The sequence below is a fragment of the Paroedura picta genome, chromosome 3 (genome assembly GCF_049243985.1).
Source record: "Paroedura picta isolate Pp20150507F chromosome 3, Ppicta_v3.0, whole genome shotgun sequence".
Taxonomy (NCBI): domain Eukaryota; kingdom Metazoa; phylum Chordata; class Lepidosauria; order Squamata; family Gekkonidae; genus Paroedura; species Paroedura picta.
In genome coordinates, this window is record NC_135371.1 from 46,064,180 (window position 1) to 46,081,563 (window position 17,384).

General features: G+C 42.9%; 1 protein-coding gene across 4 annotated transcripts in view; it reads right to left on the reverse strand.

Annotated features, from left to right (window-relative positions):
* CACNA2D3 (calcium voltage-gated channel auxiliary subunit alpha2delta 3) overlaps window positions 1-17,384 on the reverse strand; it is a 774,612-nt gene that overhangs the window by 129,868 nt on the left and 627,360 nt on the right. For all 4 annotated transcript variants that reach the window (XR_013229020.1, XM_077325515.1, XM_077325514.1 and 1 more), the window contains 6 exons: window positions 15,381-15,426; window positions 15,136-15,233; window positions 11,452-11,545; window positions 10,146-10,241; window positions 7,558-7,679; window positions 6,122-6,202 (listed from right to left, as the gene is read on the reverse strand). Coding sequence is in view for 3 of the 4 variants with exons in the window: in XM_077325515.1 (XP_077181630.1) it covers window positions 6,122-6,202; window positions 7,558-7,679; window positions 10,146-10,241; window positions 11,452-11,545; window positions 15,136-15,233; window positions 15,381-15,426 (537 nt within the window). In the remaining variant the exon portion in view is untranslated. The remainder of the gene's footprint in view (window positions 1-6,121; window positions 6,203-7,557; window positions 7,680-10,145; window positions 10,242-11,451; window positions 11,546-15,135; window positions 15,234-15,380; window positions 15,427-17,384) is intronic.

A 17,384-nucleotide genomic window follows, 5' to 3' on the forward strand; every position in this document is an offset into this window, starting at 1 on the left:
TTCCAGTGTATGCACTCAAAAGCTCACACCTTGAATAAATCTTTGTTGGTCCTAGAAGTACTACTGGACTCAAATTTTGTTGAACCATGGCACATAAAATACATTTTTAAAAAATGCAACAGTATTACTAAGATGTAGCCAAGAGTCAATAAAATTATAACCATTGTTCACAATCTGCTGGTCCAATAATAAGTTTGCCCAATTTTGTTAACAAAAAAAGACCAAGTTAGAATTTAGACAAAGGTCTGCTGAAGAGACTAGCTTTTTCAAAAGCTTCGAAGACATTGTCAGAGGGGCACCAACACTAAAAACATCATTGATTGTATGGAAGTAAAGTTTATCACTAGAGAGAAGGAATGTTTAAAAGAAGGTGTTGTGACAACCTAAGGCAGTGATGGGTCTATATGGACAAATGATATTAGGTGCCAGGTCATGAATGTTATTAAATGTTAAAAACTTTTGTGTTTTGGAATAAACTCTTTTAAAATGGGTGCTATATGAAAGCACTGTTCAGTATCATTTAAGATACGTGCATTTAGTTTATCTGAGGAGAAAAATCTGGGGAAAAATACCTTACTGGTATTTTCTTTCATATTTTAAAACTGAATACAGATTAGAGAATCTGTTTTGGCTACTGGTTTAGCTGACCCAAATAAAAGCCAGGTTTTATTCTGAGATATTCAGCAATACTGCTCAACATTCTGTTTCACTCCCCTTCCAAGTGAAGGGAAGTGAAACAGACCACAGAAATGGCTGTCGGCCATTTAAACCTCACAGCTTGACATGAAATCTTCACAACCGATTTCCACTTTTCTAACTGGGCAGGGATCCTCCTCTCATTAGAAGAATTCTCCTTCTAATTTTGCCTAAATTGGAAGCATAACTACACTATCCAAATTCCCACTGCCAAATATCTGCCCCAGTTCTCCAGACACTGTATAGATTAGTTTTCAGTAAACTCAGTTCCATAACTAAAGTTTCTCCTCAGAACAGATGGTCATTTAAGACAGTGGTCCCCAACCTTTATTAGGCTGGGGACCGGCAGGGTATTGGGTCGCGCCCGCAGGGACCGCGCCCGCGCGGGCCACGCCCATGCTTCGGGCCGCGCCCGCGGGCCGCACCCGCGGATCGGGCCGCGCCCGCGAGCCGCGCCCGGCTGCACCCGCGAGCCGCGCCCGGCCGCACCCGCGGGCCATGCCCGCGGATCGGGCCGAGCGGGCGCGGCCTGCACGGGCGCGGCCCGGCCCTGATTCCCTCTCCCCACCCTCCCGCAGTAAGTAGCTTCCCCGGCCGCAAACTTGCGGCCTGGGAAGTTTTTTACTGCGGGGGGGGCGGGGAGAGGGAGCCGCGGCCCGGCGCCATGGCCTTTGCGGCCCGGCGCCGGGCCGCAGCCCACAGGTTGGGGACCACTGATTTAAGACACTGACAGGTTCTGCCAGCTTGCTCTCTGAACCAGAATCCCCATAGATTGAACTCTCTTCAGCGCACAGCTTCTATATAAATCCCCTCTCAGCTGTTGATGGCCAATAAGAGCACTCAGAGCACTCTGTTGCTCTAGCTCCCTGAGAAAAAAAGTAATACTTCATTTACAGTAAATGTTACTTTCACTGTTATTATCTCCTGCCAGTAGGTGAAAACTGTTGTTTGTTTAGCATATCCTCAGTTACTTTCATATGAATGCCTGAAACTGCTTTCCACTTAGTCAGACCATTGGTCCATCAAAGTCAGTATTGTCTATTCAGACCGGCAGCCGCTCTCCAGGGCCTCATGACATCTTATGCCTGGTGCTTTCTAACTGGAGATTCTGGGGATTAAACCAGGGAGCTTCCACATGCCAAGCAAATGGTCTACCACTAAGCCATGGACTCTTCCAAACTTTCACGAGTCCTGCTAATATAGCTGTATCCATATGTTTTTAAATTTTATTAATTATTTTACATTTAAATGTTTTAAACACAGTATTTATATCTTTAAGTTTGCTTTTATATTGTGATTGTTTGCTGCCTAGGCTGAGTGGAAAAGTGGCATACAAATGTATTAAATAAATAAAAATAAAGAAAAAAGATGACATCAACCAAGCTCTGTGCCACACTCCCAACATGTCTTGTCATAGAAGTATCAGTTTTAGCATCCCTACAACATTTTTTTTTCAAATTCTTTGAGAACAGCAATACAAATAGTGGTAATCTAGTTTACTTGGATTTTTCAAAAATGAGTTGACTTAACAGTCAGGATAAAAGAGCTCAAGATCTCCAATGATCAATGGTTACACCCAACCTGCGGCAAAACATAGGTGTCAATATCAAATTTCCTTATCATAGGCCAATATTGAATTTTAGAAAGAAGAATTAGAAACCATTTGTTTTCTATCTGGATGTTAGCCTCTTCATATCTCCACCAAGGTAAATGATTTCAGAGAACCCAGGAAACCATTCTAAAAAACTGACACTGTGGTGAAAGCACCGGTCATTCTCACAAGCCAGTTTATTTAAAAATGCATTATGTTCTGTTTTGAAAGGGAAGTGCTCAATGACATTCAAACCAAATGTCAGAATACAAGCAGCTGTTTTGAAAGATAACCACAGCATCTGCCAAAATGCAATACTCTCAGTGGTATCCATGCTCTGCACGTCTCTCTTTCAGGCAGTATAAAGTTACTTATGCCCATTCTGAAATGTTATCGTAATTTATATAAACTTTCTTACAAATTAGTTAAAAAGTATCCTAATTTTAAATTCTGACCTGAATACACTGTCAGTCTCAGGCTGCTGTGAGACTTGCTAAGTCCTCCATAGGGTCCTTCTGAATTGCAAAACTGAGGATATGCCACGACAAAGACTCATTGGAAGCAGCTTTTGCAGCCCGGGACTGGAGGGCAGGAGAAAATAGGCCATGCATTCCTCCAGTTGCATAGTCAGGACCCAAGGAGCAGGGGCCAGCAGGTGTGAGAGGCTTACCCTGCATGTCAGACATTGCATTGAAGGGGCAGAGTGGCAGGTTTTCTTGGGATTTCCTCCTTACAGCCCCATTCTCTATTTTACCAGCTGCCTCATTGCTTTTCATAGTTTTTTTTCCCTCCCACCTTCCTTATGGTTTGATTATTGGAGATTTGTCTTTCATAGAATCATAGAATCATAGAATCATAGAATCATAGAATCATAGAATCATAGAATCATAGAGTTGGAAGGAGCCATACAGGCCATCTAGTCCAACCCCCTGTCTTTGTTTTCTTTCTTTGTGTTTTCTTTGCCACAGTTTTTAGATCAGTTTGAGCACTTGGGCAGATCCTTTTGGTGGAGAGGCTGGACTTGTTGCCTGCCTCCCTAGTTTGGGGCTTTAGCGTACAGCCAATAAAGTGACCTGTCCAGCTCAGGGGTTGTCAGCAGGGCTTTCCCCACCAGATGGCAAGGGAACCATGAGGCAGCGAGGGCTCATGTGGATCCTGGGGGTCGCCACTCCACAATTCATCCCAGCAAGTGGCCTGGGGGTGAAGTTAATCAGGCAGCAGGTGGACCAATACAGTCGATAAAATCTGTGGTCTTTGTTTGATCACAAACAGGTTGTCTTTGTTTTTATTCCTCAACTGCACTCCTCTATGCCCTGGGCCGGCAATCCTAAACCAGGTGAGCACCAGCTTCACCTTTCTTTACACTCCTACAATCTGAAATACCTGCCTAAGTCATGTCTATAAATCCTAAAAATAGAACTGAGGTGCACAGAATACAGAACTCCATCTGTGCAAAAAAGAGGCCAAATAGGAACAATTAAAAAAAAAAACCTGTCTTCTCCCAGTGGATGCCAGCAAGTTTACATTTTGGTTCAGGAAAAATGTGCTGTGAAGAGGTCTAGAGTGAGTAGAATTGTGGCTTTAAAATAAGGAGATCTGGCACCTTTACAGATGTCTACATCCCTCAAGGCAGAACAAGAGGTATTTAGAATGAATGGCTGGAATCTCCATGCACACCTTTCCCTTTTTGATCCTTGATGCAATCAAAAGACCCCAGGTCTCACAGCACAATCCGAAACAGAGTTACACCATCTTAAGACTATTGAAGTGAATAGGTTTAGAATTCTTTAACCCTGCATAGGACTGCATTATAAGTTTCAAGTGCTATAACGTAACCCATGAGTATGATGACAGTGACGGTGACCTTTAACTGTCCTGTTTTTACGGAAGAGATTGGAGACAGCTGTTCAATGAGATGCCAGGGCCAAACGTTCCAGGATGCCATCAAACGTTTCAACCATTCATCAGTCACACCACATTTCTTGGATGCAGTTTATTGTTTTTTCAAAATACATTTCCTAAATAGAGAACCTTAGCATTGCGTTGTTTATAATCTGTAAGTACAGACTCAAAATAAGTAATTTATATTTTAATTGGAAACACACAGAATATTTCCCCCTCAAAGCATCTGAATTGTTGCTGATTGAGTGTTACCACTGCTAATCCTCCTCACCAAGTAATTTCCCTAACTTTCCTTATGTTTTAAAAGCCATAATTAGTACACTTCTGAATTAAACATAATAGTGCATACCTAATTATTTTCTTACTTGTCGCAAGTCAGAAATGGAATGATCAATCGACATTTAAAAGCATTTATGATTTCTCCTCCCTTTAAATACCTAAATTACTGATGGATGCTTTAATGAAAACACCAACTGCAAGTGCAGGAAACAAAAATAAAAGGCATGGTAGAAACAGGAATCACCAAAGTAGCCTCTTTACAATACTTAGAAGTAAACAGCTTTGGTAGCTGGCACAGGGCCAACAATTAACAATATTTTTACCCCTGTCTTTTCATCCGGCATTTGTGTGGAGATTTCTACCACAACTGGATTAAGCTGCTATCTTGATGTTGTTGTTTTTTTAAGACACCACTGGGCTAAATCTAGATGCAACGGCAGCCTCAGAGAGTGAATTGTATGGCGTAACATCCCCACTAAGCTGGCTCCCCCCCCCCTAAAAAAAAAAACTCATCTTCCCCTGGCACTACCTCCCAAAGTCCAGACATCTCCCAAACCAGAACTGGCAATCATAGCAGCAACAGGAATGTGGTAGGGTTTATTGTTAAGGTTTATTGAAGCATTATATGATGAGAGGTAGACCCTTCCTCTTTTTTCAACGTTCAACAATTGATAAACTAACATTTTTGCAGTTGGAGAAAGGCGTCATCAGAACAGACAGTAATGCTGGTAGCAAGCACTTATCTTCCAATAAGTTAATGTTGCATTCTTAAAATCAGAAAGTTCTTTTCAACAAATAAGATTTATGTTTCAAACATATTGCAAGCAAAGTAGCACATTCTGCCAGGTTTACCATGGACAGTAGGTACTTCCCATCACTGGCCTCTTGGTCTCCTCAAGTGACAGATGGTTGGGCTAATTTTTTTAAATCTAAGATATTATGAGTTTTAACAGTTTTAAAGGTAAAGATAAAGGTATCCCCTGTGCAAGCACTGGGTCATGTCTGACCCTTGGGGTGACGCCCTCCAGCGTTTTCATGGCAGACTCAATACGGGGTAGTTTGCCAGTGCCTTAACAGTTTTACATTATATTTATTCTTGTTGATACAGTTAGCTGCCCTTAGCCCATTGTGGGATGAGCGGCCTGTAAATTTATATAAAGTTATAAATAAATAAATAAATAAATAAATATTGTGTTATTTAGGGGTTTAGGTGTACTACTGTTGACAAGTCTGCCTTCCAAGATGATTGCAGGAATTATGGCTATTCTCATGTTGGATAAGCACCTAACTTCAAACGAGGATGGAAATGACTCATGAGCCTGCACTCATGTCCATAAAAACAAGTAATAAGAAAGATTTCAGTTTTCACAAGTTCTCCCACAATGAAATTGTTGTTTTGATAATTACTGGGCTGTTTATAAGTCGCCCCACCCCCATCAGCTTATTAAATGTTTTCTGTGTTGAAGGCCTTTAGAATGGAACATTTTAAGGAGAAGGCCAGCAGTGACCCAGACATTAGATCATTATGTTGCACTTTATTGAATTTTCTTCCAAAACAGTCTTTAAATAAGCATTTTTATAGGCAGTCTAAGTGGCATGAAAAAAGCAAAGCCTCTTTATAATATAGATGTAAAGAAGCAACAACAATTCTACCTGCGACCACTGGAGATTTTCTGTCATCGAGAAGCTGAATGGCAGTGCTTGCAGTCACCACATTGCTTTTGTTTGCAGTTTCTACAAGATGAAAGGAAATTACTATTCAACTCATGATTCTTTTTCAGGAGAAGTTGTTATAAGAATGGACAAAGTGCTTTTTCAGTAGAAGATGATGAAGACCGACAGCCACCAAGTATTCTCAGTATGGGGCCTGAGAGATCAGAACAGTTTGATTTGGTTTGAGACCATATAAAGAAGAAGAAGAAGAGTTGGTTTTTATATGCTGCTTTTCTCTACTAGAAGGAGTCTCAAAGTGGCTTACAATACAATCGCCTTGCCTTTCTTCTCCAAACAACAGACACCTTGTGAGGTGAGGCTATGAGGACTGTGACTAGGGCAGAGTCTGCACTTACTTTCTTTATTCCATTGTCAATCCTGTTGAATTCAAATCACTTTGAACTCGGGTCTTCCTCTCCCCCTCCCCTCCCCATTGAAACAGGAAAGTGTTCTGCATGTGGTTAGGGTAGTTCAGAAGGGGGGGGAGCCAAGCCTCTTTCTTTTTTTTCTTGAAGAGTGGGGGGAGAGGAGCCAAGCAGGACGCCTCTTTCTTTTCTTGGAGGGGGGGTGGAGAGGTTCGAAAAAGGCAGAGGAGGGAGGAAAAATCCAGGACTGACAGAAGTTGAGAGAAATTAGGGGCTTCTCCTTTAAGGCAAGTTTGTCACATGACCAGGTGTGGCCTATCAGAAGTTCTCTACCACGGAGCTTGGTTTCCCAATCCGGATATTGAGCATTAAAAGCACTCCAAGATATCGCACAATAAAGGTTGGGTTATTCCGGATCAATCCTTCTTGCTGCAGAAGGAAAATTTAAATCGCCCAAAATCCAAACGGACTGTTCTATCACCATGTTGTGACCAAAGCAGTGAACTTTCCAATAGCCAGCAGCATGAGCAAAGTAGGTGTAGTGCAAAGAGCCTGAGCAAGTGACATAAGAAAACCAGACTCCCATAAGACTCCCGGCAAGTTTACTATCTAGTCTTAGCAGCTACTTCTTCATTACCTGCCCATATTTGCTGATGATTTATTCTTTACCATTGACCAAAAATTTGCCAAGATCCTGGTCTAATTAACTCCTTGGTATATCCAAACAATTTGTACTTATAGCTGCCTTCACAAAGTTTTAAAAGCATGAACTATCTGTTTCTGACACTTAATGAGCCAAAGTTTCTAGTCCTCCAATTAATACCTGGTGATATGCTATGTACATACAGATCCACAGGACATGTTTTTAATATATTTTGAGGTTAAAAATAATTGTTGGGAGTATCACATAAACTCTTAATCATGCATAATTTAAATAATAAGCTGTGCAATAGCAACACTGGGTACTATATTTTGTTTGACCAAGGATCTGAGAGTTAAACCACAACTTACCTGTACTGAATGGGATTGAGTACACAAAGCTTCCTGGAATCTGTTCAGCAGCTCTTCTGTACCACAGTGGAAAGTGATCAGCATTGAAAATATTCTCCTTGTCTTCAGCTGTCAAGAAGTCTCTTGAAACAGAAGGAAACACAACATGTTTACTGTTTCTTGGTGAATCACATAAAATTAATCAGAATCAGAGTTATCTTTAGAGACCCTGCAAAACAACTCAATACTAGTATTATTCTAAACTTGTTTCCAGTTCTTTCTTCTGAAAAATACCCTTCACATAATAGCTATACTATGAACTTAAGGAGTAGAATACAAGAGTACAAATATATTGTGGTGCAAAGTTTCTCAGATCTGGATGTGATCACTTTGCAAAGATCACTTTGATTTGGCTGGGATCTAAAGAGCCAAGTACTGTTATAGGAACCCAAAGATGCTTTGTGCTTTTTCAAGCAGCAGCCCTCCAAACTACACAGCAAACTGAGACTGCATTCAGATTTGTTTGTGACATGGTTTAATGTGGAGGGGAGGGAGAGAAAGAATCCCTCTGGCCTTCAGTAACTCTTTCGATCCAGGCCCTTCAGAATTAAGATTTTCCTTTAAACTAGATGGTTGTGCTGGATAGTAAACATTTGCCTTCAGAGACCTAAAATAAAGGTTGTTTTCCATAGATCATAAGTTACAGTCAACTTACTGTAACAGATATGCAGCCACTGTGCACAAGAGTAAAAATAAAAATAAACCTAAGAATAAAAACAAAACCAAACAGAAGCTTAACCAAAGTATGTGTTTCGTTTTTTAAATATTTTATTATTTATTTGCTTCCTAGCTTGCTTGCTTGCTTGCTTACTATATTTATATATAATCCTCCCCTTGTGGCTCAGGGTGGTTTACAAGGAATATGAAAACTATAACATAGGTACAATATGGGTTTGGTAACTACAACAATTAGAGCCTCTTGTGGCGCAGAGTGGTAAGGCAGCAGACATACAGTCTGAAAGCTCTGCCCATGAGGATGGGAGTTCAATCCCAGCAGCTGGCTCAAGGTCGACTCAGCCCTCCATCCTTCCGAGTTTGGTAAAATGAGTACCCAGCTTGCTGAGGGGTAAACAGTAATGACTGGGGAAGGCACTGGCAAACCACCCCGTATTGAGTCTGCCATGAAAACGCTAGAGGGCGTCACCCCAAGGGTCAGACATGACCCAGTGCTTGCACAGGGGATACCTTTACCTTTTAACTACAACAATTAATAATAACAGTGATTACAGCTATAACAATAACATCACTGATAACCAATAACTGAACTATCTGCTTATCTGCTTATCATATATATTTATAAGGGTATGTTGTACTGTTGTTGTTAGTTGCGAAGTCGTGTCTGACCCATCGTGACCCCATGGACAATGATCCTCCAGGCCTTCCTGTCCTCTATTCCCCAGAGTCCATTTAAGCTCTCACCGACTGCTTCAGTGACTCCATCCATTCTCTGTTGTCCCCTTCTTCTTTTGCCCTCAATTGCTCCCAGCATTAGGTTCATCTCCAGGGAATCCTTCCTTCTCGTAAGGTGGCCAAAGTATTTGAGGAATTTCAAAATTTCAAAAAATCCATCCCACTGTGCCAGCAATCTGCTCTCCCTGTGCGCTTGGTTTCCAAGTGAAGCACGGGATAATGCCGGCTTATTTCCATAACTTGGCAAATCCCCTCCATCGCAGAGCGTTTTCGCTTGCTCGGCTTAATGCCTTTCCATCTAAAGTATTACAAAGGAGATTTGCCAAGATCCCCTTCGAAAACAGACTATGCACCTGTGAATCAAGTTCTCCTGACACCATCCAACATATCCTACTGGATTGTCCCTTGTTCACTGAACAGAGAAGGCATATCATACCTCTCATACCTAAACAGAGAAACCATTCAAGAGACCTGATTTGCCAATTTTTACTGAGTGATAAGGATGCCGACGTCACTTTTATTACGGCTGAATTTCTGTCCTCAGTTATTAAATTTAAACTGTCTGACATATCCTGACTAACTTTGTTTATCCTGCTTATCTGCTTTATGCCAATAAAGGTATTGTATTGTTGTATTTGAGTTTCATCTTCAGGATCTGGTCTTCTAAAGAGCAGTCCGGGATGATTTCCTCAGGGACTGACCGGTTTGTTCACCTTGCAGTCCAAGGGACTCGCAAGTGTCTTCTCCAGTACCAGATTTCAAACGCCTCAATTCTTTGACGATCGCCTTTCCTTATGGTCCAACTTTCACAGCCATACATTGCAAAAGGGAAGACCATAGCCTTGACTAGATGCACTTTTGTTGGCAGGGTGATGTCTCTGCTTTTTAGGATGCTGTCTAGTATGTTGATTGCTGGTTTCAGTCTGTTCAAAATGACACCTTTTATTCAAAAGGATGGGGGAACAATCAACTGTCCAACATTAAAATTGAACTCCTAACCACCCAAGACATATCAGCATACTTCTAAATCTTACAGTAGACTGGGGTGTAAAGAGCTGGGAGAAATCTAGACCATTTTGTTGTTATGGCCAACTTTTGTTTTCTTCCAGTTTTCTTATCTTACATAGTATATGACTTACTGATTAGTTAGTTGTTCTGGGCCCACAAACAAATTGACACGAGAAAAACCTGTTCGAGTTCCAAGGAAAGCAACTTCTACTCCTTTATCTGAATTTCTGAAAGACAACAAGGTTAGAAGAGTAATATATATATAAATATTTTTCTCAGCCACCCAGTAAATGTAGGAATGGTAAGACATGCCAGTATGTAGTCAGTGTAGTATGTAGTAACTTAATCCAATGCATACTGATTTAGGAATAAGTCCTATGAATTCACTCCAAAACTTTGGTTTTGTGTCCCTCTCTTCCTCTTTAAAAATTACTTTTAGAATAGCTTATTCTCCATGTACTTTCATGGGATATACTTTATCCTTCTACATCCCTTTGTTCTTTGCAAAACTGATTTTAAATGAATTTGAATACTATTTAGTGTACAGATTTAAAAATGAAGCACACTAAGTATTAGTTATCAGGTATCCTTTATGCAAATCAAATTACTACAACTATTATTATTACTACTAAAAGAAGAAAAAGAGTTGGTTCTTATATGCCGCTTTTCTCTACCCGAAGGAGTCTCAAAGCAGCTTACGTTCGCCTTTCCTCTCCTACCATCCCATCCTTTCCCATTTGATCCAATCATTTCTCTCCGCCCCCCCCCCCAACTGGCCTGTGGTAGCATTTACTCTTGCTAAGGGGGGGAGCACAAATGTACTGTGAAAAATGGACAGGGAAATCCAAAACAGCTCTTTTCTTTTCTTTCAGAAGCAGATTTAAAGTAAAAAGGGAAATTTCTGGATTATGACTTGACTACCTTATATAGCAATGAGCCTCTTGTGGCGCAGAGTGGTAAGGCAGCGATATGCTGTCTGGAGCTGTCTGCCCATGAGGTTGGGAGTTCGATCCCAGCAGCCGGCTCAAGGTTGACTCAGCCTTCCATCCTTCCGAGGTCGGTAAAATGAGTACCCAGCTTGCTGGGGGGTAAACGGTAATGACTGGGGAAGGCACTGGCAAACCACCCCGTATTGAGTCTGCCATGAAAACGCTAGAGGGCGTCACCCCAAGGGTCAGACATGACTCGGTGCTTGCACAGGGGATACCTTTACCTATACCTTACCTTATATAGCAGGTCTAAAGACAAAGTCTCAATTTTAGAATAGTCATATGACTGCCACCAGTATCAGAGAAGAAGCTATAGGGACATTGGGATCTCAATGCAACAACATTTTACAAAAGTTACCATAATTTTCCCAAGAAGACTTTAAATTTATTTTCACAATATATGCACAAGTTTGTTGTTAAAATAATAAGCAATGTAATGTTTACTTACTCTGATTTGTTTAGTGCAAGACTGGTCCAGTAAGCTTCTATTGGTGCACTCACTACTGCATCAAACAATACTTCTTGTATCAATTCTTTATCACCTGTAATATTTTTATTTTAATGAATTAATAAAAATCATGTATAAGTATTTTTAAGAGATCAAATATATTGCCACAGATTGTCCAGGTCCATTGTCACAAATCAGACAATTTGGACTCTGACACTAGAAGAAATTATTATTATTACCAGGGTGGTTCAACTATCCTCATACTTTTAGATCTGCTGGCCGCATTTGATATGGTCGATCACAAGTTGTTAGCCCACTGCCTTGTCAGGGCATGGATTAGGGGGGCAGCCTTGCAATGGCTGATCTCCTTCCTCCAGAACTGGACACAGAGGGTGGCAATGGGGGAATACTTGTCAGATACAGCTCAAGATTACATTTGCCTTCTTTACCACTGCATCACTCTTTCTGCTCATATTTAGTTTAGCGTCCACAAGTACCTCAAGATCTTGTTTGCACACACCGCTACCCAGAAGTGTATCTCCCATCCAGTATGCATACTTCTCATTTTTGTGACCCCTATGTATACTCTGCACTTATCCTTATTGAATTTATTCTCATATGCCCACTATCCCACCATGTTCAGATCTCATTGAACTCAAAGTCAATCTTCTTCTAGGGTGTTTGCTACTCTTCCCAATTTGGTGTCTTCTACAAATGTATCGAGTACTTCCTCCACCCACTTATCCAGATAACTGATAAAATTGTTAAAAAGTACTGGACCCAGTACTGAGCTCTGTGGCACACCCCTGCTCTCCTCCTTGCATTCTTATGAAATCCCATTGACAACTATTTTTGGGATGCAGTTTTCTAATCAGTTTCCTTTTCACCTAACCATCTGAAAATCCAGTTTTCAATCCTCCAGTTTGCCTATCAGAAAATCATGGGGAACATTACTGAAATCCAGGTAAACAACATTAACTGAGTTTCCATGATCTAGTAAGCTTGTCAGTCAAAGAAAGAAACCAGATTGGTCTGGCAAGGCCTGTTGGAAACAAATCTGTGCTGACTTCCCCGGATCAACAAATTGTCCTTCAGATGTTTGCAGATCACCCCTTTAAATTCTGCTCTGTTTTTCCCCCTGCAACTGGGGTCACTGGCCTCTAATTCTCTCTCCAATTCTATTCAATATCTTTATGTGCCCTTGCTCAACTGGTGCAGAGGTTTGGGCTGGGTTGCCACCAATATGTCGATGACACCCAGCTCGCCCTCCTGATGGAGGGCTGCCCTGACTCTCCCCCAGAAACATTAGCCAGGTGCCTGGAAGCAGTGACGGGGTGGCTCAAGGAGAGTTGTCTGAAGCTCAACTCTCCAAAGACGGAGGTCCTGTGTCTGGGCAGGAAGGGCCCAAGCGAGGAAGCAGGACTACCCACCCTGGATGGAGTACCACTATCAGCAGCCCACTCCGACATGAACCTGGGTATAATTCTCGATGCCTCCCTCTCAATGGAGGTTCAGATCATGACAGTAACACAGCTGGCATTCTACCGCCTTTGCCAAGCCAAACTGCTAGTGCCCTACTTGGCCCTGGAACATGGGCTTCTGCAACTTGCTGTACACAGACCTGCCCTTGACTTATATCTGGAAACTGCAACTGGTCCAGAACGCAGCTGCCAGGGTCCTCACAGCAACACCTTGGTGGTCCCGCATTCAGCCCATCCCCTAGCAGCTGTGCTGGCTTCCGATTGAATTCTGGATCAAACTTAAAGTTCTGGTTATCACCTTTAAGGCCATACATGGTCTGGTTCCAGTGTACCTGAAGGATTGCCTCTCTGTTTACACCCTCCCCAAGAGCTTTACACTCCAGCACTTCCAACTTTCTGATCCCTGACCCCAGGGAAACTCGCTTGGCCTCAACTAGGACCAGAACTTTCTCCATCCTGTCCCCCACCTGGTGAAATGAGCTCCCAGAGGAGATCAGGGTCCTGACAGAACTTGAACAGTTCCACAGGGCCTGCAAAAGACAACTCCTCCACCAGGCATTTTGTTGAGGTTGACCTGAACCACCACTTCCAATGGGCCCTCCCCCTCAGCCTTCCTCCTATGGCACTCACTACAACTCCGCCCAACCCGCTATCGGTATTTATTGATTTAATGTTCTCCAGTTTCTTCTACTGTTCTGCTATGTTGCTTGTCATTATTACTGTATTATTGTTCAACTAAGTTATCTGTACCATTTGTTTTATGTGAACCACCCTGAGCCTTTGGGTGGAGTGGTATAAAAATATAATAAATAAATACTTTCCTGGGTTATCAATCCCTTTTAAAGATTGGGATAGTGGATGTCACTGTAGTAAAGTGCATGGCATTATACTGAAGTGGAATGGTATGTATCATTAGATGTTAGAAGCTAAGCTGGGTCAGGGAACACATGTGAAACCGCAGATGAAGCTGCCCTATACTGAATCAAATCACGAGTCTATCAAGGACAATACTATCTACTTAAACTGGCAGCATCTCTCCAGGGTTTCAGGCTGAGGTCTTTCACATCACCTACTGCCTTATCCTTTTAATTGAAAATGCCAGGGATTAAACCTGGGACCTTCTACATGCAAAGCAGAGGCTCTTCCACAGCCTTCTCTTGGGACCACCAACAACAACTGTTGAGGAAAGCAATGGAAAACCACCACTACTTGTCACTTTCCTTGAAAACTTCTTGCTGGAGTCACCATAAGTTAGCTGTGACTTGATGGGATAAATATACACATGGCATTATGTTGCTAAACCAGTAACCTATCTATACAGCACAAGCAGAACTTTCAATGTTACAATGCTTAACATCTGTATCATGTTCAGGAACTTCACATACATTATCATGCTGTAACCTTTATGAAAAGTCAGTTTGGGAGGTTAAATATTATTATCAGAGCCACTGTAGTACAATAGTCGGTATCAGACTAGTGACAGCCAGGTTCATATTTCCTGTCTGTTACCAGGCTTACATGGTGTAGTGGTTACGAGTGCATAACTCAAAGCTGGCAAGCTGGGTTTGATTCCCCGCTCCCCCACATGCATCCATCTGGGTGACCTTGGGCTCATCACAGCACTGATAAAGCTGTTCTGACCAAGCAGCAATATCATGGCTTTCTCAGACTCACCCACCTCACAGGGAGTCTGTTGTGAGAAGAGGAAAGGGAAGGTGATTGTAAGCAACTTTGAGACTTCTCCTGATAGAGAAAAGTGGCATATAGGAACCAACTCTTCTTGTGATCTTTGGTCCATCATTCTCCCTCAGACTGAATTACTGTCACTATTTGTGGTGAAGAGATCATTATATAATCTGAGCGCCTTAGAAAGGGTGAGATTAAAACAAATTAGATTTCATCTGCATAATGCATCTGGGTAGGTGGAAAAGATTATGAGAGGGTCACACAAGCTCCCAACCAGGTGTTATTAGACTCATAGTTCGGTCTTTCAGCCTGAACAAGACAAGAACAATGTATTTATTTGAGGGGATAATAAAATCAGAGTCCAGTAGCACCTTTAAGACCAACAAAGATTTATTCAAGGTGTGAGCTTTCGAGTGCAAGCACTTTTCCTCAGACAATAATATTTCCTCAGGTACTAATATTTGAGGGGATGTTTGCAAACCAGATTACATGAGCACTTGCATCACAACATACTCACACTGAAGCAATGGCTCTTTTCCTGTGAGGTAGTTTTTAATAGCTGTCAATTGACTCATGTGGCGATGCTCAGGATGCAAGTCGGTGTTGCAATATGACCTGAGGAACACAGAGTGGTTAAAAATAACTGTGCTACATATTGGCATGCATGATCTCCTTTTGTCTTCCCATATGAGGAGCTGAGCACACCTACTATGAATTAAAAGGGTGGGCACAATCCCACATCATGCTTTATCAAATGCTTACCATTCGTCTGCCAAAGATACATCAGGCTGCTCTAAGTCATGTAACCCTGAAACCAAAATATATAGCAAAGGGTCATTTCAGAGGACACTAACAGCACTATTCACGTGCAATTCATGACTGTCATTTCTTGTCCTTTAAAAAATAGATTTCACAAGTTTATACAACATCATGAATCACAGCAAATGGTTATTTTCATTAGTGCTCACAAATGTTCAAGAACCAAGCAGCTTGTTTTGTTAAACCTAGGTAAGCAAAGATCATATAATCACATATCTCAGACAGCGGAAAACACCTATCTGAGCTTCACTAAAGGTGGCATGAAAAAACCCGGTACTCGAGAGTGATTTATGTCAGTCTTAGCAGGGTAATGAAGCAGTCATGAAGGGAAGTGGTGGCTGTGAGGAAATTCAAAGGATAGATAGCTGAAGATAGAAAAGAAACCAGACAAAAAAAGTTGAAACAGAATTTTGCTACAAAGTGCCACAACAAATACCTCTAGCTCTGTTACAGAGACATAAAGAAAAAGGCAAGCTCCACAAAGGAAGAATCTAGGGACCTCAATTTTAAACTAAATCAGGATAAACTGAATCTGCTGCAAAAGCTGCTATATGGCTATATTGATTTAGCGCTATTCAATTGCTCATTTATAAATAAATAAATAATCAAACAAACAAACGAACAAATGTCCTCACTAGTGGGGGAGGAAACTGCCACAATGACTGATTATGCATGGGGTGGAAAAGCCAAGCTGGCAGTGAAAGCGCAGCGGGACTAATTCCTGCACATGCATCACACAGCCACCATCCCAACCCCCTCACAGCCCTGGCCTGAATCAGGGCCTCAGATGGCCTGTGGAAAGGAAACACGGATTCTTCTGCGTTCCCTTTGTTGCCGCGGCTGCTATCAGAGACTAAGCCGGGGCAGTCCTGTACACACAGGAAGAGCTGCATTTGGAAGGCCTGGCTCCTCCCTGTGGCCCTTTATGCACGGCACCAGATTCTGCATGCTGGCACCATGCTGTTGTGGAGGGGCACAATGCTCCGCCGTTTCCCATGAACGCATGGGTGCGAGGCATGCTGGGTTGTCTCGGCATAGCGCGCGTGCTTTACGCCAGAGCTAGGAGGCCCGGCCGAGGTAAGTGCAGCAGCATGGGCGGGGGAGGTGGGGAGGGGCTGGGGGTGGCAGGGGGTTGCCCCTGCCAGCTCCGTGCCACCACGGAGCCCGCAGGGGTGAGCGGTGTCCCTTAAGGGACACCGCAGGTCGAGGCTGGGCGGCTCAACAAGCCCGGTGCTGCCGATTATGCACAGCACCGGGCCGCCGCAGCCCCGGCTTACCCGGGTAGCTCCGGAAGCTCCCTCATTCATTTAATGTCGGTCTTCCGGAGCACGGGACCGGGAGGTGCCCGCACTCGCAGCAGCAGCGTGCGTCCTCGATGATTTTAACCTAAGCGCTGCTGCCCCGAGTGCGGGCCGTATGGCCCGTGCATAATGGGTCTGTGATACAATGGCCAGGGTGATCAGCTCCACCTGGCTCTGCGGCACTGTATGGCACTATGTGGTCAACTGGGGCAGCATGTGCTAATGTACAGGAAGGTGGGATTGCAGTCTCCTGATCTCCCAAATTCCTGCACACAGGACATCCCGCCACCGCTGCCCCCCTCAGCAGAACTGTCTTGTGGTGGCATTCCCTGGGAGGATGCATTTTGGCATGGAGCCAGTCCATTACCTAAATGTGTCCCCTGCAGGGATGCAGAAAGTGGCATGCCAGCTTGCTCTGCTTTCCAGCATCCCCTGTGCATCCTCTGCAAATGGTGGAGCATCCTGGTCTGACGCAACTCCCCAACACCCTGTCAGTGGCTCAGCATGGCCACAGCTGTGCATAATCGATGTATGACAGCCAAATCTTGTGGGAGCTCAAACTCATTTTCTGACTGAAGGGGCAGAGACTGTGTTGCCACCAATGCCAGCAGTAGGGGGAAAACCCCAGCAGAGGCAATTGTTTGCT